Below are 23526 nucleotides of genomic sequence, written 5' to 3'. Positions count from 1 at the left end.
CATCAACTCATCTACAACTGGCACCTCAACTTTGAAGAGATTCTTAACTACTTCTGCGACCTCTGCCAAGGATGTAGGCAGTGTTTCCCCTTTATCTTCAAACTCTTCTTCCTAATTAAAGTTCTTGCTGTTTGGGTTCAGGAGTTCCTCAATGTGCTATTTCCACTGCTACAAAATATCCCTAGTCAGGGTTAGCACTTCCCTACCTTAGGGAAGACAGCCCGAGCCAAGCCCTGGCAACAGTTTGCCAGAACTTCCTTGACACCAACCAAAAGCCCTTCTCCAGAGCCTCCCTGAATTCATTGACCACCTGTGTTTTGCTTCCACAGCCATGGAATCCACAGCCCTCCCAACCACCCAGGCCCTGCCTGATGCTTACGAAGACCCCTGGGCTAACTAAGCTCAAAGTCCTCAGCGTGACGGCTTCCTTTACCACCAGTGTCCACCAATGGGTTTGGAGGTTTCTGTCACAAGTTTCTGTCAAGTTCCAGCCACAACTCCTTGAAGCCACTTCAACAAATCAAGGCTTTGAACTCTGACATCAGCAAGATGTTCCCAGTTCACTCCCCTTACACGTTTAGGATTACCAGGTCTGTCCAGGTGGAACATTTCCCAGGACATCAACCAGAAACTACAAGAGGCCACAAACTCTTAACAGCTGTTTGGTGCATATGCACAAACGTTAAGTGCTTTCCTCTCCACAACTTAGAGTTGCATTGAGAATTCAAACACAACAATATTCAGCAGGGGACTTGAGTGTCCTCACACCCACTTGGCGCCTCTCAACCCAGGTAACTCCAGAAAAGGGGTTTCTGTTTAGCCCCTTTCTAGGAGTTATGTCCTAGAACCAGTGCTGTGCATTACATTTCAATCTATTGTATTAGTATAGAGTATGTTGACTTTTTTAAAAAGCTTTTTCTTGAGTTTAAATCCGGGTTTTAGAGATGTAGTTTTAAAACACCTTGATGCAGGCTTTTGAGAAATGATTCCTGGTCTTTGTGAAGATGACAAACCTGTGCATGATTTTATTTTTCATGTCTTCAATATGAGATGCCTTGGATATAATCATTGACAGCAGTTTGTCCTCAAATCTTGATGTGGTTCGTGGTTCTTGGGGAGAACTATGAACATGTTTCCATGTTGCCAAATATCTTAAGGGACAGTTATAGTTTTAATGCAATACTGAAAAACCATAGTATCATATAAGCATGTCTGAACTTGAATAACCAATAAGGATCATGCCACTTTACTCAGTTTCCCCCCTTTTTCCATCAAGTAAACCATAGATGTTGGGATGTTGGGATAGAGGAATCTTTCGGAAGGATTTAAAGGCAACAACTTGTAAAATTGATGTTGATACAACTATGGAGGTGATGATTTATTCAAATGAGTGAAACAAGAGCAAAGCAAAATATTTCATACCATATGCCAGATATGATACATATTTTATTTCTTATCAGCAAAAGACACACAATTGATGCATTTGTATCTTTCATGACTTTTCAGTACAGAGGAAAAACCCAAACATATACACAGTATGGGTATATATGTAAATGGGTATATTTTAAAGTGCAAGTGATTCACAAGGGTCAATCATGCGTTACATAGCATCAGGAACTTTATTGTTATCTTCTTAAATCCTTTTTGAATCTGATAGTAAAATAACTGTCACTTATATATTTATATATATATATATATATGAATACAAAATAAACTTATAGTCACTGAAGCTTTTTGATTTTGTTTAAGCACAACATTTATCAATATATATATATATATATATTTCAAGTCTTGAGAGGAAAGAGTACCATGAAGTGCCAGAAGTGAGGGTGTTGACAGGAGAAATTGTTTCACAAAAGTCACCAAAGGTCGATTTAATAATGCTCCAGTACCACCTTAAGCACCCCTAAACTAAACAGAAAGTAACTCAATTCATTCACTTTTTTTTTTCTCCTAACAGCCTTCATGTGTGGACTGACTTGTGCATGTTCTCGTCGAAACAGACATTCAGTATACAGGTACATTCTCTGAAATTACCATTACACTTGACTTAGTGAGGAAACAGTCAATTTGCCCTTGCCAAATATATTTGACACAAGGAATGTTCATAGAAAATAAATATGAAGACATGGAGAGACATAAAAAAAAAGTAGATGTGGACTGATGCTGAGCTCACTGTGTGCTGACTGATCAGAGTACCTACAGGCATCTGGACCAGCATCACACAGGGAAGTAACAGTTTAGCAGCAGCTGTTGGGTTTTGGATTTACCCATGGACAACAAAGATACAGACATTATGTATCAATAGTACATGAAGAAGCCCTGACCCTTCAGGTTGCAAAATATTTCAGACAGATTTCTATTCACTTGGTAAATAAAACATGTCTGGATTGCACATGTGCTGAATGTTTCAATGCCCTTTTTAGTGGTTAAGATGCAAAGTGCATATTGAACATAAAATAGTAAGCTAGGATATTTTACAGTGTGACTATAGCTCTTAAACTCTCATGTGATTCCTTCAGAACTGCTGCCCTTTCGCATTAAAAGACACTAAATAAATGATCATATTCACAGAACAAAAAGAAACACCGGTTTACAAAAAAAAAAAAAACAGAAATCAAAAGAGATGAGCTTGGCCTTCACACTGTGAGTGCAGTGTGAAAGCAAATATGCTGCTTTATTAACACAGCATTAGCTGGCACTGAATGAAATAAAGATCAATTTCTGTGTTGCAGTGAATCCTCCATATATGAGATTATTGCATAGTTTGGAATTCTTAACATAGCTATTGGATAGACACTGACATCTCTTTTTTTCTGGTCTCTGCTCTCTTATCCGTCCAGGACAACTTATATTTCATCAAACAGGACTGGGTTCAATTCATTTCAAGGAGTCAGAGTAAAAACTGCAACAATAACCCAAACTAGGCAAGCAGAACCTCTTAATAATCTCAATAACATATTTCTTAAGGTAGCTGAATAGGTTCCAATATTTAAAAAAACATGTTTTCTGAGTCAAACTTATTGATAGTGAGTTGAACCCAGCCCTGTCCACTTAATCTCTAAATTGCATTTTCGATGTGTGCAAATATTTCCACATTACTCCAAAACTCACTTAGCCCACTGATTCTTTAATTGAACACCAGCATCTAACAGGTATATATAAATCAAACACCAGCATGAAGACCCTTCTCAGTGACCACTGCTCTCCATTGATCTACTAATTGAGTGATTGTCTTGATCGTCATACACCATATAACATACAGTCTTGGAAGTAAATATGATCAAATTTCATGTGTTGTACTTTGGAGAGATCACTGCCTAATGGAAGAGGTCTACTTGGACTTCTTGGTGATGTTGATGTGTGGTTACAAATATTTAGGGATGCACCTACATGATACTAATATTGAGTATCTGTCCACCACAGACTCAAACCGCTTGATCATGCATTGTGACAATTAAGATGATCTATTCAATTCATTTTTATGCTAACGTCTTAGCTTAATTCTGTTTTGCTCCACCAATAAGTTTTACAGCTACCTGCTTTATCTTCCAAGATACAGTTTCAATGGTTGGCAGTAGCACTAACAAATATATAACGCAACAAACTGCAATTTAAACACTAACATTGGCTCAGCACTTTGTTTTTGCCAAAACCTAAAGCTGGGGGGGGGGAAAAGTTGTTTTGGTGCATGCAATGTTATAGTGTAGCTAAATATATTAAGGTGGGCTTTTACCTGCTGAGAAATCCTGAGTGTCATTGTCAATATATTCACCTAATCCATCAATGAAGCTCAAACTAAATGAAATCCCTGATAGTGCATCAAGAGTCTGGTCAGTGACAGCTGTCTGTAAATAACTTCACACATATTGTGAGCTTTTTCATTCCGGCTTGTGCTGCTTGTCTGTAGCTAAATAACAGTGCAAACATGTGGACCTGAGATATACTGGGTTCTATAGAGTAAATATAATGTTGAAAATTCCACACATTTTCCTTTGTTAGTTTTTCTTCCTCTGGCTGTCTTTAGGTGGGAACACGAATGTTGTCATCATGTTTTTTGCATTGATTCTATCTCTTTATGTAATCTGGGCAATCAGAATTGACACATCAAAAGCATTAAGGGATAGCAGCAAATAAGTAAAAGATAATGAAAACTGTCTAGGGGGTACTTGATTCTGGTGTTTGTTTAACTGTGATCATACCTGGTAAATCCTCAGTTACTAGCACAAAACCTCCAGTACTTAACAGGCTCATCTAGCAGCTGCATAAAAAATATTTTTTTCCCCCAACCAGAAAATGTGTCAAAATGAAGCTATTGTAATGTTGTGGTCCCTTGTAACACCAGGAAGAAGATCACCTGACTTGAACGACCAACCTTGTTCCCCTATGGCCAGCACAGAGTCATGACATGGGTCCCATTCAGTCACTGAGTGTCAGCTCACTTTTTTTTTTTTTGGCATAGAGCTCATGTTCAAATAGGAGCCATGTCTGAACTTGTTTTTAAACCTGTAAACTAATTAAAACCACAATAAAATGCATTAAAAAACAAACAAACATTAAATAATATAGTAGGAAAATAAATATCATTCCAACAAGGCTTTTTTTAAATAGTCATTCTTAATCTCGAAGTCAGTGTGTATGTCATAAATTCACCTCAGAGAGCTGTGACCATCGGTCCAAGAAGATGGCTGCTCTCAGTCTCATGGGTGAATGTGCCTATCAGCTCCTGCACATACACTACTGCTTCACGCTCAGTTAAAAACACATATAAAGATTCCATTAAACATGGTCCCACGTATACTTAAGAGCTCAACAGTCATATGCATTACAAGTGTCTGGATACAAGATATGTAAAATGGACTTTTTTCTGATAGTAAGACTTGGTCATGACCTGGACGAAACATGGCTACATCTGCCATCAGAAAAAAACTAAACTAAACAATTCTAAGTGCTATAGCTAGACACTATTTTGGTTTTTTCATGAATAGCATTCAGGGCAGTTTGTAGTTTTTTGGTCAGTTTAAGGTAACCTCTCAAAGGTTATAATGAAACCTCTACAGACCTCCCTCCGTATGAGCTCTCACTCTCTTTTAGAGGGCTAGCTATGGCTGTCTCAGATAACGTTGTTTACAGTACATTTAACTGTTGTGTTAGTGCCAGAAAATAGAATATTATTTCCACATCTCATGCTCACAATTTCACAGGTCTCATCGCTGAAATATTAGATACATCTACTAATAAATTCTCATTCCTATCAATTAACTAATAATAATCCAACTACTGATTTCTAGTCATAAACAAATGTCAAGATTATGAGTATTTATCTTTTAATGTATATACTGTGCTCTAGAGGCAGGAACCACTATGGCTGTTTTTTTTTTCTTTCTTTTTTTTTTTCTTGGCATCAAAAGACTTGTTAAGGATTCAGACCATGTCGCACTGATGCAACAGCCACATGTTCAACACTAACTGTGAGCGGATTCTTTTAAAAACAGTCGATGGAAGGGCCTAAGTGTGGGATATACAATATAGCAACAATCAAATTTGACTCTATGGGCGTTCCGGCATTCCCTAGAGGTGCATATTTCTGTGACTTCCAGTCTAGCAGAGGAATGTATTCTGTCACCCCTAGGGAATAGAGGAGCGATGTTTTGCGGAGTATGATGAGTTTCTGAATCTGAGAGGAAGTTAGGAGCTGTCACTGGCTGAGCGTTTTTTGCCAAAATGACTGGCGGAGTCTCTGTTTCGCAGATTAGGCTGGATCTTGTACATATGGGGACCCATGGACCAGCGCCAGCTCCCACGGCCCTCCACTCCAGTTGGGATGGCGGCAGCTGCAGCCGCAGCAGTGGATGGGCAGGGCTTGTTCTGCAGCAGCTGAATAAGCATGGTCATCTCTGGGCCCAGCCGCGACACCATGCTGGTCCGTATGCGGTCCACCGTGTCCTCGTCACAGTCCATCAGGCTCTGTAGCAGCTTACCGTAAAACCTAGGAGGACAAACAAAGCATCACAGATTTACTTTTCAACAATGTACAACAGTATATTCCAGTTATACCATCGAACACTCAGTGGGTACTTGTCTGTATCTGCACAGTACTCTGTAGTCTGATGTCATGCAACTGGGAGTAACCTTCCCTTCTTCAGTCACTACTAAGCCATGTGCTCCACCCTCCTAGCCCGCTTTTGTATCCACTCTCAAACTGCAATCCTACATGAATTACAAGAATAATAGGAACAATAGCATGCAAACTTGATATTCTTGTTTCATTTACTCTCATTGTACAGAAGAACGTAAGGAGCAGATGGTCACCAAATGGAAATCAATACAAATTCAGCCATCTGCTATGCTGCATAAATTGGAGTCCAAGAGATTTTTTGCAACATGCAAGTCATGTACAGTATATTTGTAATTTTTAGCTAGATTTAGACACAGGGACAAGAGTTCTCTTTGTCAGATGTACTCCCTTGTAAAGAAATAATGTGGTAAACCATTATTTCTACATCTTTTCTTTAAATAGGTTTAAATAGCCTGTCAAACATCTTTAACCTGAAATGAAAATGTGTACAATGTGTGCTACAGTTCATAACTTTGAAAAGGCATACAGGAGCAGAAGAGCTCACCTATTTGGGAAGTGACTTGGAAGTTGTGCCACTTCGCCAATAGCATCTGGATTTGATCGAGCCACAGTGCAGATATCCAGCTTGCTGTAACACTCCTCTTGGACTTCGGATATCATTCTTTGGAAGGTGGAGCAGCGGCGGATGGTGGGGAATGCCTTCGAGGTGATGCCATTGGCAATGCACTTGAGGCTCTCCTTCACAAATGCTTTACCCTGTAAAAAAACAAAAAGAAACAGCAATGCTTCACACATTCTAACCCTGACAGTTACACCCATGAAACAGAGAGAATATAGTCTTTTTGATATGAATTACTGTGTGTACCTGAGTGTCAAATTTAGCAGCACTGTATAGGAAAGACTTGCAGATGTCATGCATGCCATCAGTGTCACAAGTCGAGTTTTCCAGGCAGGCGAAGGCTCCGCAGCCAACTTGGAGGGCACTGTTGAGACAGCGTGCCACATCTGCTGTGGGCACAGAGAATGGACCATCAGCAGGGGAGCCAACAGTAGCTTCACTGGGAATCACTGTACACTCACTGAGCTCATTACACAAGAGGTTGCCAGGGTTTCAGCTCAGAAATGTGGCCAACAAAAGAGAAGTTTCATACTTTGGTGATTCACAAAAGACATACAGTCACTCAGGTCAAACTTGACTGGCGATTGGACACCTTACAACTGGGAGTCTCACACACTATTTGGCAAAAGTGCAATTTTCTCTTGGCAAGGACCTTTATTCCACTGTTTGGTTCTTTCCAGCAGAGCTTGGATGAACAGTACCAGAAATACCAAAGAGTTTCCTGAAAATTGTTGGCATGCCTGTCGACACACACAAAAATACATTTGTACCACTGGCATACAAACAGACACACATAAAAACACATGTTGGGATCAATTTCTTTTAAAAACTGTAACAGAAAGCTGAATTAAGAACCCTTCATTCAAACCACTTAAATATTCTTAAGTTAAACCAAGCAAAATTCATAGTCCAGTTACATATCCGGAATTGATCCAATGAAGATACATGGATACACATACAGAAAAATCATATTCATTTTAGAATAACCACATGACTTATTAGCCTGACCAACACACAGGTAATACTCATTCCTATCTTTCTAAAAACCTATCAAGTATCCATGCTGCCACATCACAAATCCCCTCAGTCTATTTTTCAAAAGATGACCATAACAAGTTCAGCTCAAAGAACATAGAATCCTTCTTAAAGGTTACACCAAAACAGAGCTATAAAACATAATCTGAAAATAAGTGAATACATAAAGTTGACTTCTCATAATTCTTCATCCAAGAATCCACTGAAATGGCAAGCAGCCTGACTCCAAACCCCTTTGTAATAACCATTAAGAAATGTCACCGCAGAGCCTAAGCCTACTTGGCAGACTCCTGAATCTGGGGCCCCATGTTGACCTGCACAGTCAGATAAAGTCTGCTTGCCATCAGGGACCAGAGATTGTTCTCAAAATAAAGAGTGAGCTGCAATTCGTATGATGATGAAGCAATTCCTGCAGAAAGGTATTCAGCATCTCTTTTACACACTGTCTTTTCTCACAGCGCTGTACCTCTGTATTAACAAAAACATTAGAACAAAACTGCAGATATGTGGTACGCAGTATGATTCCTTGTTGCTGACTATGAGGGATTTTGACAGTTATTTCTTTTTTTTATGTACAGTATAAGAAACTAAAAGGATTACATTTGACAGCCTAAACTGTACCTTTTCAGAGGCATATTAAAAAAAAATCTGATGTCTCCTACTTCTTTTTTTGACTTGAAGGCAACACAGGAAGGCTACCATAAGCTTTATATTTTATGCACTAAAAGCTCCGCTCCAAGTCCACTGTAATTCTGAACAGAGGGACCTATGCAGCAGCCAAAGCCATGAGAAAGAGACTATCAGCATGACACAGCCTGCGCTCTCAGGTGTCAGCACCAAGCTCCATGCTCATCTGTTGCCGGCAGGACACCGGCAAAACCACAGCGTTAATCCTGCAACATTCTCCCTGAATCTAGCGCTCGTTTTCACAGAAATGGGTGCACAGGCCAAAAACATACATGTGTGGGGTAAAAAATATCCACATTGTGAACGAGCAAATGTAGGTTTTTCTGTGCATTGTGTAAATGGTCTTTATAGAAAGCAAGCAGTGCACTCTGTGATTTATGCAAATGGAAGCGGCGTGTTACTTACTAGGGCTATTGGCAGAAAAGCGTGCTCTTCTTGGCGAATAAGACTCGTTCTGATCCAATTCATATGCAGATGCGTTTAGCACCATCAGGAGAAAAAGTCCGGTTCTCAAAGGCATCGTCCTTTCAACACAGATACAACTAAATGCAAAGAGACGGCTCCTGCTCTGTGTGTAATTCATAAGAATACTGCTCCAAAAGCTTCTGCAGCACAGGAAACAGAACAGATGAAGGATATTTCAAGCACGCTACAAGCTTACACTACACTGGACTCCTTACTATCCTTTTGACTTGCATGACAGCTAAAACCGATGTTAGGTCTGCATGGGTTTATATGGGAGCGCTGAACATTACGAGTTCTGCGTTTGGACCAATCAGAGCGCAGTATTCAAGCCCGTGGTCCCGGTCTTTCCACTACTAATTGATAAAATGATTTTACATCGGCCAACACTGTTGACCTTACAGCTAAACATGAATAGGCTACTGTTTATATTTTTCATTTAACTTAATAGTCTAATTCACTGATAGCCTATAACTAATACACACTATCACTAAACATCAGCCATACTTACATGCACTTCTTAAGTAATAACTTATTCAACCAATCCCCTATCTAGCAAATAATAAAAACATTTTTATAGGTTATTATCTTATATGTGATTTGATTTTAAGATTGACTTGAAATAACTTTATTGTCAGACATGATCTGAAATTTGTCAACATTAAGACAAGATACAAAGGTACAAACATTTGACACAACATTCAAACACTAGACAATTATTCAGAGGCCATAATTGATCTGGGATTCAGCTCTGCATTCAATTTTAGTATTGACTTGTCAACAAAAGAGTGTTACAGTCTGACCTTTTTAAAACTTAGGACCCTGTATCTCCAGTTTGATGGCAATAGTTCATTTTGCATTGTTTCTTTGCATTGTTTAGAATACAACATTTGAGCAGATGTTTAACTGTTAGAGCAGTTTAGACTTTAAAGACAGACAAAAAGACCATGAGGTATAGCAGCACTGTAGGACACTTACAATCACTGAAGTAAAGAGCAAAAGTAGAATTTGTTGTCTCGCCCCAAAACATCTCTGTCTGCGGAGGTAATAAATTCTTTGCTAGGTCTTTTTATAGATATAATCAATGTGAACTTTTCAGGACAACAGATGGTCAGTCATTACACCCAAATATTTATAAGATGACGCTTGCTTGATTGTTTCATTATGAATGGAAATCGTGGCTTTGTGAGCATCAGATAGTAAACTGAATACAATTTCCTCTGTTTTCTTTGTATGGATCTCCAGAGGGTTGTTATCACCCCACTCAACCAGCGTGTTGGTGCAGCCCAGGTTGGTCAGAGTTACTTAACAGAGAAATCAGAGCTGTTTTCGTCAGAATACTTCAGAAAGGATTATATAATTATCTTGTTCCCACAAGTTATTTTTTTGTGCACACAAGATATTAATCAAGATATTTTTTTCACTCTTTGGGACTTACCTATCACCACTTTATGTTCACTAATTAAGCTAGGTGATTCCCCACTTACATACAGTATGACATATCAACAGTAAGCCTCTAATTCTCAAAACATGGGTTTACATGCTTCAAAGTTTGCATAGGAGTTGTGTTAGGTTTTCATGCGGCCATATTTACTTAAATAAAGAAGTGTAAACACATTATTGGGGGACTAGGAACGGTTGCGGAATTGTGAAGGATGTGGATATTAGGAGAGGGAGGATATTATTATTTTATTAATATATTAGATCTGTTTTTATTTCCGCCTTCCTTTCTCAGATTCACCATCAAATATTAGGGACAAATATCAAATCAGGTTTAGAATAAACTTTATTGGCTAGGTATGTGATCACATAGTAAGAATTTGACTACACTGTTACATTAATCCAAATGTAAAGAGAAAAAAATAGGCATGCACATTGAAACAATGGTTATTTATTAGGGTTGTAAGCTCGCAGAGGTTTGGTTCCTACCTCAGTTTTTGAGTTTAATTTCAGAACTATTATGGTGGATAAGTGATGGGATATACGTTCGGGGTCCGTACATGGTTTTTTATTTTTTAATTAAATGGATGCTCTATGCATTCCCTTGTATGACTTCAGTCCGGGCTTGGTCAATAATGGACTCGACCCCATAGATTGTAAAATAAAACATGGAGGACATAGTCTCAGTGATGTCACACATTGGTTTGTGAAGTGGACTATTGAATCCCATCCATGGTGGTCGCCATATTGGAAATGCTGTCTCAAACTAGCTTTCAGTCAACTTATTAACAGGCTAAGAGGTGGAGCTGAGACGGGCTTTAAGCCTCCTGACAAACAGCTACAACGCGGCCGCACATCAGTCAGATCAGCCACACCTGTTATTATGTATAACTCTTATCCTTCATAAAATCTAAATGGACGAGCTATAAAAACATTAACTACAATACAGTGTGTGCTAATTAAGAAACTTTGTCTGACAAAATGTGTTTGAACCAGGCTTTAACTCAGGCAAGAATCAGGAATCAGTGGACAAAGTGTCAGAGTCAGACGCTATAAAGTCAATTTTTGCTTGTATATTAATTCTGCGGTGTGTAGTTCAAACCATTCACATTTTTTAAAGCATAAAATGCAACATTCTGAAAATCAATACATCAAATATACCCTAGTAGGGCGCGCGCCCTAACCATTGTGCCACCAGCGCGCCCCATGTATTGAGGCTATCGTCTCAAGCGGGCGGCCCGGGTTTGCATCCCGCCTGTGGCCTCCTTCCCGCATGTCGTTCCCTGCTCTCTCTCCCTGGTTTCCGACTCTATCCACTGTCCTATCTCTCCATTAAAGGCACAAAAAGCGCAAAAATAAATCTTATTAAAAAAAAATATACCCTAGTACACAAAACAGTGTGTAGTTGACTTCCTAAAAATATAATTAAGTTAAACCCCCTCTGGATTTGTTGATCATGGCGCTGTGTTCGCACGGACGGGAGGGCGCTTCCTTTGGCTTGTTAATGTTTCACTGAGAAACTCAAATATGTTTCATACTTGTTTTACAAAGTGAGCCCCTCCCTCACCAACCGTTAGCCATTCCACCAGAGAGACAGTCCCGCCCACTTACCATCAGACTTTATATACTGAACAAAATACTTTCTATGGCCTAAAAAGACAAAGATATAACAAGCAAATCTACTTTGAAATGCACATCATCACTCGAAAATTATTATACAATCTTGTCTCCAAATGATTGACTTTGAGATGCGATGTGTCAGTCTGATGAAAGCTATGTTTTGATCGGAAAATCTGCCTTAAAAGTTGTTTAGTAAGCCTTGAATGAAAGAACTGGAAAGAACATATTTGTCTATCAGAAATCATAATGAAGTAGTTTCTTTACTTTCATTGTGATCGCACTAATCGCACACATACACTCAAAGGTTGTGTGCCAGTCGAAGGACTTCACTAAACCTTACTGCTCACTTATGGTGGTTTTCCCTGAATATTTCCTGCTATCACATCAGCTCACCCTGACCTCATGCAGAACATGTTACTATGGGGCTGTCAGGAAAAATTCAGGGTAAAGTTGGAATGGAAAATTTGGCTGTTTGTGTTCACACACAGCTCACCAAAAAAATTTCAGGACTTTTTCAGAGGTTTTGTGCAAGTGTGAGAGCACCATAAGTATTGAATGACTCTTTCAAATGTTACAAATTCATGCTTTTTAGTGTGTAGTAAGTAAGAAAATAAAATTTAGTCATATAGCACATTTCAAGAAAAGATGCCACAAAGTGCTTCACAATGAAGAATTGAAAATAGATAATACAAACCAACAGTCACATAAAATCAATTACAGACACTGTTGCTGCTAATTATGGACTGCTTTACTTTTGTAGGCTCAGAATTGAGGACTAGCAGATTCTACATGCTAATGGAAGTCTCAGAACCCATCCGTGAACGCTTGATAATGACAACGCCTCTTCTTTTCTTTTTCAGGGCTTACAGTGTCACCAGCGGGTTGCTGTAAAGGACTTTCGCCTTCATGAGTCACCTGCAAACAGATTGGGTATTCCTGTTTGAAATCTATTAATGGAGATGATTCCGGTGGCAGCAACAGTTCTAATTTCAACAAGGAGGAGGCACAGTGATGTACGTCATGATGCTACACGAAGAAGAGGATCAAGAGGGGTAGAAAAAGACTGTCAGGACTACAAACATGAATACAGTAAGTATTTTTATTTTTTATTGCATTTTTTTAAGATAACTTTATAAGAAGCCTGAGTGAAGTCACCCATCTGTTCCTGCAGTGGGCATTGGAGTCCCATCGATGGCTGTTGCCATGATGGAAATGTTGTCTCACCCTAACTTTCAGTCAACCGAATGACAGGCTCAGAGCTGGAGCTGAGGTGGGCCTTAAGCCTCTTGACAAACTTTTACACCGCCCCTGCCTGTCATTCAGGTCAGCTACTGTAAATAACGCTTATCCTTCATAAAATCAAAACAGACGAGTTACCAAGATATTCAACCGTGTACAGTATGTACATGGGCTTACTAGACCAAATTTCGTATTTCGAACCAGGCTGTAAACATATTAATTTCTGCTGTAAAAACAGGCTTTTTTGCATAGATTACGTATGGGACTTTTGGTGCTTTTGCAGCAAGCCTCAAGCAGACACTTGACAAACTGCAGGATTTTGCACTTCCACATTGACATCATGTTTCAACACTGAAGGTTGCCGTTTGGGAATGATATGCACCACCATTCACAATTGCCACAATTGGTAGTCGAACCTACGACCAGTGTGATGATGACTGTAGGCTTTGTACATGTGACGCATGCTCTTCTAACAGAGCTGAAACGGCACCCCAATACAGTATGTCTTGTGCTGAACGTAAGCTGCCTCTGTATGTCTGACATTAGCTCAAACTAGCAGGTGCTGTTAATCTATGTTTTTAGTTACGTAGTTATAGAAGTCGTTCAGATATTCAGACTGCAGTTTCAAAGTGAGATATTTAAGTCTGTGTGATGTTACGCCTTCAATCTAAATGTTGCGGAGGAGTTATAGGGGGGAAGAATTGATCCCCCCTACCATCTTCGGCATTACAGGGGCGAGACGGGATCAGCGGAGCCAGCGGGGGAGTGCTGTGCTTGCTGTACTCCCCCGCTGGCTCCGCTGATCCCGTCTCGCCCCTGTAATGCCGAAGACGGTAGGGTCTGACTCTATGTGGAGCTCCGACTGTGCTCTTCTCGTAGACTGTTGTTCTTAGATTTTGGTGGGAATTCGGTAATTTTCACAAGAACTAACAAGACTGGGGAGGGTGTTTGCTTTCTTATGATTTATTTATTCTCTCCGCCCCAAAAAAGTTTCTCCAAGCTCTAATGTCAACAAATGAAAAGCCCATCTCCACACTAACAAAGCAAAGCATTTATTTAACAGCATGAATTTATTGAAACGTGGAGTCCAAATATCAACCCAGAATATTCAAATGGCATGTCTTTATTATCACTCTGGCATTTTCCTGAACCATGAGAATCTTCTTAACATGGAAATGAACCACCTGTATTGTTGACATAAAGCCCAGGCAATCATTGCTGTTGACCTCCACATTGGCTCAGAGTCCACTAACTTGCAACTGCACGTGCTGGCATAGAAAGGAGGAAGAGTTGAACTTTAAAGGTCATATATTATCCTCCTTGTCATCTAGTTTAAATAAGTCTTAGCGCTCCTCAAAACATATCTGTGAAGCTTCTTACCATGATCTTGTATTTAAGCATGCTTATAAACCCCTCTGTTTATGCCCTGTTCAGAACAGGCTGTTTCTGTGTCTGTAGCTTTAAAAATGAGCTGACCACACACGGCTTGGGTGGCTTAGGATTTCTGTCGCCATGCCCACGGTGAGAAGGCAGACACAGAGTGCAGAACAAACACCGAGCTGTGGGAGTGTCACCCACCTGGGGGAGGGGGTGACTGCCCTTTGTGATGTAACAAAGGGGAAATCTCCAAGCACACATTTTCTGAAACGTGGAGCAGGGAAAGAGGGAGAGGACGGATGTTTCTCATAATTGGGGGGTTTGTAGACAAGCTAGGGACACATATTAGTGTTTAAAAGAACAAGTGTATTTAGCATAATATGACCTTTAAGCTATCATTGATCAAGGGGCCAGGATTCAAGTCTGAAACAATCTGATACAAAGTGCAAGCATACTGTATACCCCCTACTAGTGTCCCACATACTGAAAAGTTTAGCTATATTTACCTTGCATACCTGTAATCACACTTCTCAGTAGTGGCCTCTTAGTGTCTCTTTTATGTTTTCTGGTTGTTTTTGGCCATCATTGTGATTTAATGCTCATTTCTACAAGAACATCATCAGTTGGACATGACGTCAAGCTGTTGGCACCTTATCTCATCTGGGGAATCCAAATTTGGACCAGCTGCTCAAAAAGTCATTGTAATTGAAAGATAGTAACATCACAATGAATGAGCATTTGTATATCATCACAACCAATTATAAACACCCTAGGCCCTAAGAGACACAAGTTACATGTTAGACCTGTGAGTTTTGAAAATGTACTCGTCTTTGGGAGAGACATGTGTCAAGCTTAACTGTCAAACAGAATAAAGATAATTTCAGCCTCTCATTCTTTTAAAGTAAAGGAGCGTTCAGAGGGATGACTCGTCCTCCTTCCTTAAATTATGTGCAAAAAACAATATATTAAAGACCAGCCTGCTTGCTTATTGGTCATGTCAGCACTCCTAAAGACTAAAGAGAGAAAAAATGTCTGAGAAATGTAAGATTTGTGTCAGATGTTGAGCTGATATTCATGCTTGCCATGAATATGTTGCTGCTCTTGCATTTATTTCTTCTCTATGCTTTTTCCCTCAAGTGGACGGGGGTTTTGGTGCGTCTCAGCTGAAACTGAAGACGTGAATCAGGGGGTTTATTCATGAGAATGGAAGTCGGTCTCGTCCTTGTTAGCACATTACTGCAGACTCTTCCTTTTTGGAGCATAGCCATACCACAAACACATCTAAGAAGACCAGTTGTGCGTCCTCTGGGGTAAAGGATAATGAATTCCTTTGTCAGGCAGAAGAAGGTGATTCACCTTGTTTGCAGAAGTAAACCAGACATCACTCGCATGGTGCTGGAGATAGAGGGCAGAGTTCACTGAAAGGACAAATCGGTCACAGAGGGTGAACATACAGTAGACACCTCCGACTGCAGTGTGAGAGTTTTGCATGTATTGGTGGAGGTGGAGGCACAGATGCACTGATTAGAGGTCACTTTGCATCTAAGTTGAATGCTGCCTAAAGCCTATTGCTGTGTGCCTGACACCAACTTCCTCTATAGTTATAGGATTACGAAATCTGTCAATATGAGCAAGAGTTTAAAATAAGTTTTACAAGTGCATACCATCTTTTTGAAGCTTAACAAAATGATTTGCAAGTATTTATAATGTCTGCACTAGAGCTTTTTAACAAGTGTTTACAGAGAGTTTGGCTATATGAAAGCACGTGCAAGCTGTTACTTGAAGGACAGTGCTAGTACTTTTTTAAATTTAATTTAATTTTATATACTTTAATAATCCCTGAGGGAAATTCTGGTTTACGCTCTGTAGGGACATGCTTCTCACACACATAGGCCCGAAATACACACAGGCACAAACCTAGGACCTGTGGATATGCAATAATGGAGAGATGAGTGCCCTAGATCTGTTGGGGGTTCGGTGCCTTGCTCCTCTTCAGTGCTCGGGCAGTGCCCAGCTACCAGACCAACTTCCATTCTAACTGTGTCCACAAGGGGGGGGGGGGGGGGGGGGGGGGGGTCTTACATGAGCTATTACTGTAAACAACACCTTCAAACACTGCTGTTACTGGTGTGTTAAAGACTGTTATATCTGAGGAGTGAAAGAGACGCAAGACACCCTTCAGAAATATGATTATAACCAACTTGCCCACATGTAAAACCAGTTGGTGGCATGTTTTGATGTGTGATGTTGGGTCAGGGGGATAATGCATTTTGCCTGTGGTGATCACACGAGAATAACACTTAATTTCCTGCAATGGAAAGCAACACTGCACAGAAATAAATGACAAAGAACCAGGATTTAGCGATTGTGCTCAGCATGCAGCTGTGCCATCAGAAAGTTGACAGACTCCAAACGATTAGAGGAGAGACAGTGTCACTTTTTTAATCTTATGAAAAAAAAAGATTGGATATAAATATGCACAACTCCTCAGTGTGCTGAGAAATATGACTGATCTTAAAAAGGGTGTCATAAATCCTTTAAAATTGCTTCCATAAATCAAACAATTTTGTTTTGTGTTTTTGAAACCACGGATGTATTGCCAGAGGAAAATCTATTGAAACACCAGAGGTGGAGCAACCAAACTAAAATTTGGTTTCTGTGGTCAGGTCACACTGAACAGCTAACCTCATTTACCATTGTGAGAGGCATTCACCACTCAGAGAGGCCGAAATTAGCCGACACTGCTGTGTGTCAAGCTCATTTCATTGTGGCTCTGTGGGATTCACAATTCTTAGAAAAAGTATGACTCTGACTGACAATATAGTCATTGTCACGTCCCCAGAATGGAGGGTGTAGTGTTTCAGTTTATTTTTTTAACAGCGTCAAACTTGTATCTTATACTGTAGCATCTGTATGCATGGTGTTTTTCCTCCAACAGATGTCTGCATGACTTGAACATAACGCAAAAACTCAGGGGATCTGCATTCCTGAATGGGTATCCAATACGAGTAGCGAAGCAGGGCTATACATCTGGAGGCTGGAATGAAAACACACTGCAGCTCTGCAGCATGAAACCTTATAGGACCAAAACATTACACTAAAACTGTTAATTGCTGCAACTGTTTTCACATTCTTAGTGTTGGTATGAGACACATGACCTATACTGTACTTAAGTCACTGTTGTGCAATGGGAATTATTCCTCGGGAAAATGCATTGGTCACGATTGTACAATTTCGAGTTTCGAGTTTCTTTTAAAGATTTCAGTATTAAACAATGTTAAACCTTGTGACTGAGTTCATTCAAATCATACTGCTAATGCTTGACATGACAGTGACTACACGGACAGCCTTGTTTTCTAGTCAAGTATATAGACTACATACTTGCTCAATGTTGGTTTTAAAGAACATCATTTTTGATACCTTATTTACCGTCTCAGAGCTGATTGCATTACATATAATTGAAATGTTGCTCCTCCTATATTTCATAAAAAAATAGAATTCAATGCAAAAACAAAAAGAAACAAAACTAACCCAATATAAAACTATTATACGGGCTTGCTATGCTTAAAAAGCGGACAAACACTCACATATTAACACCACGTCAGTAAAAACTTTATTAATGCCATAATGTGTTGGCCATTAATCACTCTAAATCCTTGTGTTTCATGCTTGAATATTAATTTACTCTCTTGCACCTCAAATGTACTTACATTTAGGATGAAGAAGCTCTTCAATGGTGTCATTGTGTCTGCTCCAACATTAGCAAATCAAAGTGATTCGTTGTCACATACATACAAGAATTAGTGCTCCTGAAGAGTCCTTGTGCAAGCTGCAGATCCTCAGCTCCCAGCTTCATATGTAACTCTTTCTAGATTTTTACATCCCTGGTAAGACAACAGAGATGACCAATTTCTCCACATGGAAATCAAAGGACAGAAAAGTGCAGTTTTGGTATTGTGCAATCTTGTGCTTTGCTGCAATTTTCTTTTGTAGCAGCTAATTGTGATTGGAAACAATTTTAATAGGAATGCTTTTGAAGTTAGATGGTGGAAAAAAAGATTGTCTACTTGCGTGACCCGTGCTTTTAAAGATACATTTGTCATGTGTTAATATATCAGAGCCACACTATTACCCATAGGGCAGACTGATTCACAGAATTCTTGGAATGACAAACTGTTAGCCATCATTCCCAGAGACGCATGGCTCCTGTTCATGCAGTGATGCTTTGGCACTCACTTGTTGTTTCACCTGCCTTCAGGATTTTCTTTCAGGGTAATATTTTCTGGTGCACTGGTGTGTTTCAAGTAACCCTGGCAACAGTTATAAATAACGTTTTTAAGTTGATTCAACTTCATCATCAGAAATTCAACAGAAACGTACACATATAGTACCATTAACAGAGGAGGTGCAGATGTAACCTCTGGAATGTGTCCTCCAAGAACCAAGTGAAATATGAAAAGCTAATTTTGAGGATTGCAACTTTTTTCAGTGATGTATTATTTGTCAGAGCCTATAAATCCATCATTGATTTCAGCTCAACATCAAATATTAACTAATCTGTCCAAATGCTATAGTATCTTTTGCAGCCAGAAACATTTGACTGAATAATAATATTCATGCACCTGAGTTTTTTGAATTTGCATCTTTGAGCTATTTTTAGTAATGTTACACTATAACCTTGTTACTTGGCCTTCCAACACTAAGAATAGCTTGTTGAGTAATGCAACAGATTTTTTTTGTCAAACTAAACTATCCCTCTCATGTATTTGAAGAATTACAGTAATACGTCTTCTCTTGCATTTGTGCTTTAAAGCTCCAAACGCACATATGCTTTCATACACACACCCAAACATATGGCAAAATCATATTGCCTGTACCTTAGAAAGAGAATGTCTGTATGCACCACGCAGTAATACCTAGGCTATGTTCCCTTCACCCAGCCATCTGGTTTCAGTTCAGACCCATCTGGATCCGTCTCCAGCCCAGGCATCTCAGGAATACATTTTGGAGGGGTGCCCACATCCGTTCACACAGACAAGTGTTTTCAATTACTCAATTTTAAATGTCTCTAAAAACCACGTGATTGAGCTTTTTTTGTAAGGCCGCAGTGGTGGTAAACACCACTTTCAAAAGGCTGCTTCACAAGGATCTGGCTGACCAGTCCATACGTTTTAGATGAGTAACACCTTAATGACTTGTCGAAACATGTAAAAGCTCTTTCAAAGCACTTTGCAAGCTAAAGCACAACCACAGCTCACAGACCCAATTCACAACACATACTTGGTGTCTCTGATTTCGGAGCTACCACAAACATCCTTTCAGCAAACATGAAGCAACCAGAGAGGCGAGAAGTGATGAGAATCATGTAGCGAGCTCATCTAATATTGTAACCGACAGGACAATTCCACAAACTCCCACAACATACGGCTTGAATTAGCTTTATGTGTACTTGAGGTTTGTATCATGAAAAACAGAAGATACATTAGGTTTAAAGTCATTCATCACATTTATATGGGCAGTTTAATTGGTATTGAAGTTCTGATCATCAGAATTTATAGCTTTTGCTTACTCTAATCTGCGGCATCAATTGAATTTAGAAATTCAGATTTTTTTCTTGATGTTCAAGTAGTTGTGTGTTTTTTATGTAGGCTTCAGTATTTTTTGACACTTTTGTTTTGGCAATACAAAATATGATCAGTTAGTGTTCATCCTAGCCAGATGTATTTTTGTCACTGACAAAGATCTGAAATGTCACTGAGTGTGCATGTGTATGTATGTGTGTGTGTGAGTGTATGTGTGTGTGTGTGAGTGCATAACATCCTCACACATGAATCCATCGTGACAAATTCTGCTGTGTCAGAGTGATGCTTGTACCTGAATCTATTTCAAATTGCGACCAACAGCATTTTTAAATGACTTCTATGACTAAACCAGTGAAGACCTTGCTCAAGTTGCCTGTGGGCATGTACTCATACAGCTACAGTAATTCACAGGGCTGTGTGATAAGGTCTATAGTGTAGCACTTATACATTGTCACAGGCAGTGGCAGTTAATCCAAAGGAAATACTGCCCCTTTTTTCAATTTGCATGCTAATACCATTGCAGATTTAATCTGATATGAGCGGCAGGCACAGTGGTAGCCCTCATATGAGTTCCCCATCAGGAAACCAACCCCCATCAATCTATCTTGCATTAGTCCAGCAGCAGCTTCCAACATCCTTTCTTTGTCAAATATTTTAAGGCCTCCTTCAGTCCGACAATAATACTATATTAAAATGGATCCTTCTCAATAGTATCAATTAGATTATTGTTTAATGTGTAAAGTGAACTGCTCAAAAAACAAGAACAGAAGGAATCAAAAAGTTGATCCAAGCTCAGATTTTAGAGCACTGTGCAATAAAGGCTAGTCTTGCTGGTCAAATTGAATAAATTAGGCAAGGGAAGTTTATTTATGTAGCACATTTTAGGAAATAGGCAATTCAAATGGCTTCAAGTTAGGTCAATTGAAAAATTTCTACACCATGATGCTCTGGGATGCTATACTGAGGCGATGGTTCTTTGAGCTAATTGCCTATATCAGCATGCTAATATGCTCAACAACAAAAGGCTTAAGGGCTTTGTTTGTTTTTATATTTGATTTTTGCGATGGCAACTTTCATAACCTAACAATAGTGAGCGCTGGTGAGAAATGCTCTGAAAATTAGGTTGTGGGCGCTGCCAGTGAAGAGATGATGTTAGTGGACACAGGCCCTCAATGAGGAGTATGTTTACTGTGTTGGTTTAGAATAGAAAAGACAGTTTAGCAGCTTTTTGTCAGTGGCTGCACAGATAAAACAGAAATATAAATTAAACAACATAAACACAGACAGATAACATTAAAGGACAACATAAAATCACAACAGTACAAGGCACTTTATTCTTGAATCTCGTTTAGAATGTTATCATAATAAGTTTTATTATCAATAAACAAATAATACTAATGGTATATCCATCCATCCATCTGCTTATCCAGGGCCCGGTCATGGTGGCAGCAGGCCAAGTAAGTTAGCTCAGATATTCCTCACCCAATCTACGTTTTCCAGATCCTCCTGGAGGATCCCCAGGCACTCCCAGGTCAGATGCGGTATACAATCCCTACAGTGAGTTCTGGGTCTACCCCAAGTACTCCTCCAAGGGAGACGTTCCCAGAAAACTTCAATAGAGGCAAGAGGAATCAGATGCCTGAACCCCTTCAACTGACTCTTTTCGATGTGAAGGAATAGCGACTGAACTCTGAGCCAACTTTGGATGTCTAAGCTCCTTACATTACAGTCTTTACTTGAATGTCATGAACATAGGTGAGGGATGGAACAATACACCCAATGGTAATCAGAATCTTCACTTTTTGGACAGCTACTTCTTCACCTCACACCAGCTCGTTTTTTCAATCCTTCCCTCGCTCTTGGAGAAACCTGATATACTGAAACTCTTTAGCCTGATGCAATAACTCAAACAAAGTTTGTCACGTTAGCGAGGAGGGGGAATTTGAATGTCCCTGTGAACCTTGGAGCTGTGTGGTTGGGGGCCCCAGTTCTTGTGCAGTGTAAGTTATGTGGCAGGCAAGGCTGTGTGCTGATCATTGGCCATTTCAGTTTGGAAATGGTAAATTTGAATGGACTTGGACTTATGTAGCACTCTTCTTTCTTCTGACCATGCACTCAAAGGCCTTCTTACACTAAAGTACACATCACTTTCATCCATTCACACCCATTCATACACTGATGGCAGAGGCTGTATTATTATTATTATTATTGTTGTTAATATTTTTACTTTTCACCTTTGCCGTAGCAGCAGGAGCCATTTGGGGTTCAGTGCCTTGTCCAAGAATACCTGTTGAGTAAAAACCGACCCTTTATGATATCCATGTGATAAATAGTGTATATGATTAATTTTCAAATATTCTTACCTAAATTCAAGATATAGATTTAGTGGCATGACCAAGAAGACAATTTCTTCACAACTTTAATACAATTGAAACTTGGGAATTGGGTTGAAAGTCAGACAGAATACATTTTTATCCAGATGGTTTGAGCAGTATTTGAGGATTCTAAGAAAACCCTCAAAGCAGCAGTGAGAGTTGTTTAACAGCCTTCTGGGAGATGGTTGTTTTGGCTTGCAGTCTCTGCTCTGTGGTTTCACTGGTTTCCATTAAGAACCAGTAGTTAAGTGGGTAAAAAGATAAGACAAGTAAATGCATTGTTTGAAAGGGACATCAATTATTTGTGGAGCTCTTTTTGTCTGCTAGAGTTTAAGTGTTGGTATGTGTTACTGAAAAGGTAAATCTTTGATGCAACAACAATTCAAGATTCTCACCATTACGCCAATTTCTCGGTTGTTAAATGTTTTTATTTACATAATTTATTCTAAGGACCAGAACTGAACAGAGCTGAAAATCTGAAGGATCGTTGTGGTTTTGATTTATGATGCTTGAGTGTTTCTCAATGGTCTTGTGGTATTCATCTCTTCTATTCATAATCCCTAATCAGGGTTATGTACATAGCACTCCATCAAGAGCCCTTAAACATCTCTCAGAGAATGTTGACTTGTTAATTGAATTTGAGAAGAGCTTATGATGGGAACATAAGCCAGATGCCAGGATGTTTATGATGTTGTTGCTTTGTGGGCAGCAGTGTACACAAGCCCTCTTTCTCCCTGCAGCCAAATTTTCCATGCCAAGAGTGCCCTTCTGGTCAAAAAACATCCCGAGAAATTTATAGTAATGAACTATTGGTTTCAGTGGTGATATGCATCATGTATATCAATTACTGCACTGTGTCAGAGGCTGGCACAAAAAAATAGAACTGACTTAGTGTTCTCGCCCAAAGGGTGCTACAAATAAAAAGATGAATAAGAATAAATGAGTGGGGAAACATTAGGGATAATGGTGATTCCATACAAGATTGACTTTTGATAATGGTGCAAATCATGG

The 23526-nt window shown here is 39.5% G+C and overlaps 1 protein-coding gene across 1 annotated transcript; it reads right to left on the bottom strand.

The window, feature by feature from the left end:
* Nucleotides 1-1432: 1432 nt before the first annotated feature.
* Nucleotides 1433-9110, bottom strand: stc1 (stanniocalcin 1). Its single transcript, XM_061037882.1, has 4 exons — nucleotides 8826-9110; nucleotides 6945-7087; nucleotides 6624-6835; nucleotides 1433-5989 (listed from the first exon to the last, which is right to left on the bottom strand). Exons 1-4 carry the CDS (start codon nucleotides 9001-9003, stop codon nucleotides 5689-5691), a joined length of 834 nt encoding a protein of 277 aa, XP_060893865.1. The 5' UTR covers nucleotides 9004-9110; the 3' UTR covers nucleotides 1433-5688.
* Nucleotides 9111-23526: the final 14416 nt, after the last annotated feature.

This window comes from Labrus mixtus, chromosome 5 (assembly GCF_963584025.1).
Source record: "Labrus mixtus chromosome 5, fLabMix1.1, whole genome shotgun sequence".
NCBI classification, from domain to species: domain Eukaryota; kingdom Metazoa; phylum Chordata; class Actinopteri; order Labriformes; family Labridae; genus Labrus; species Labrus mixtus.
Note: the sequence above shows the minus strand (reverse complement) of the source record. Positions and strands in the feature narration are given on the sequence as shown.

Bases quoted from the DNA above. Each gene is read 5' to 3' on its own strand.
- stc1 (XM_061037882.1), bottom strand. From the start codon at position 9,003: ATGAATTACACACAGAGCAGGAGCCGTCTCTTTGCATTTAGTTGTATC. The intron at 7,088-8,825 runs GTAAGTAACACG...CTGTGCCCACAG, and splicing joins CTTTTCTGCCAATAGCCCTA to CAGATGTGGCACGCTGTCTC. The intron at 5,990-6,623 runs GTGAGCTCTTCT...TTGTCCTCCTAG, and splicing joins CCAAGTCACTTCCCAAATAG to GTTTTACGGTAAGCTGCTAC.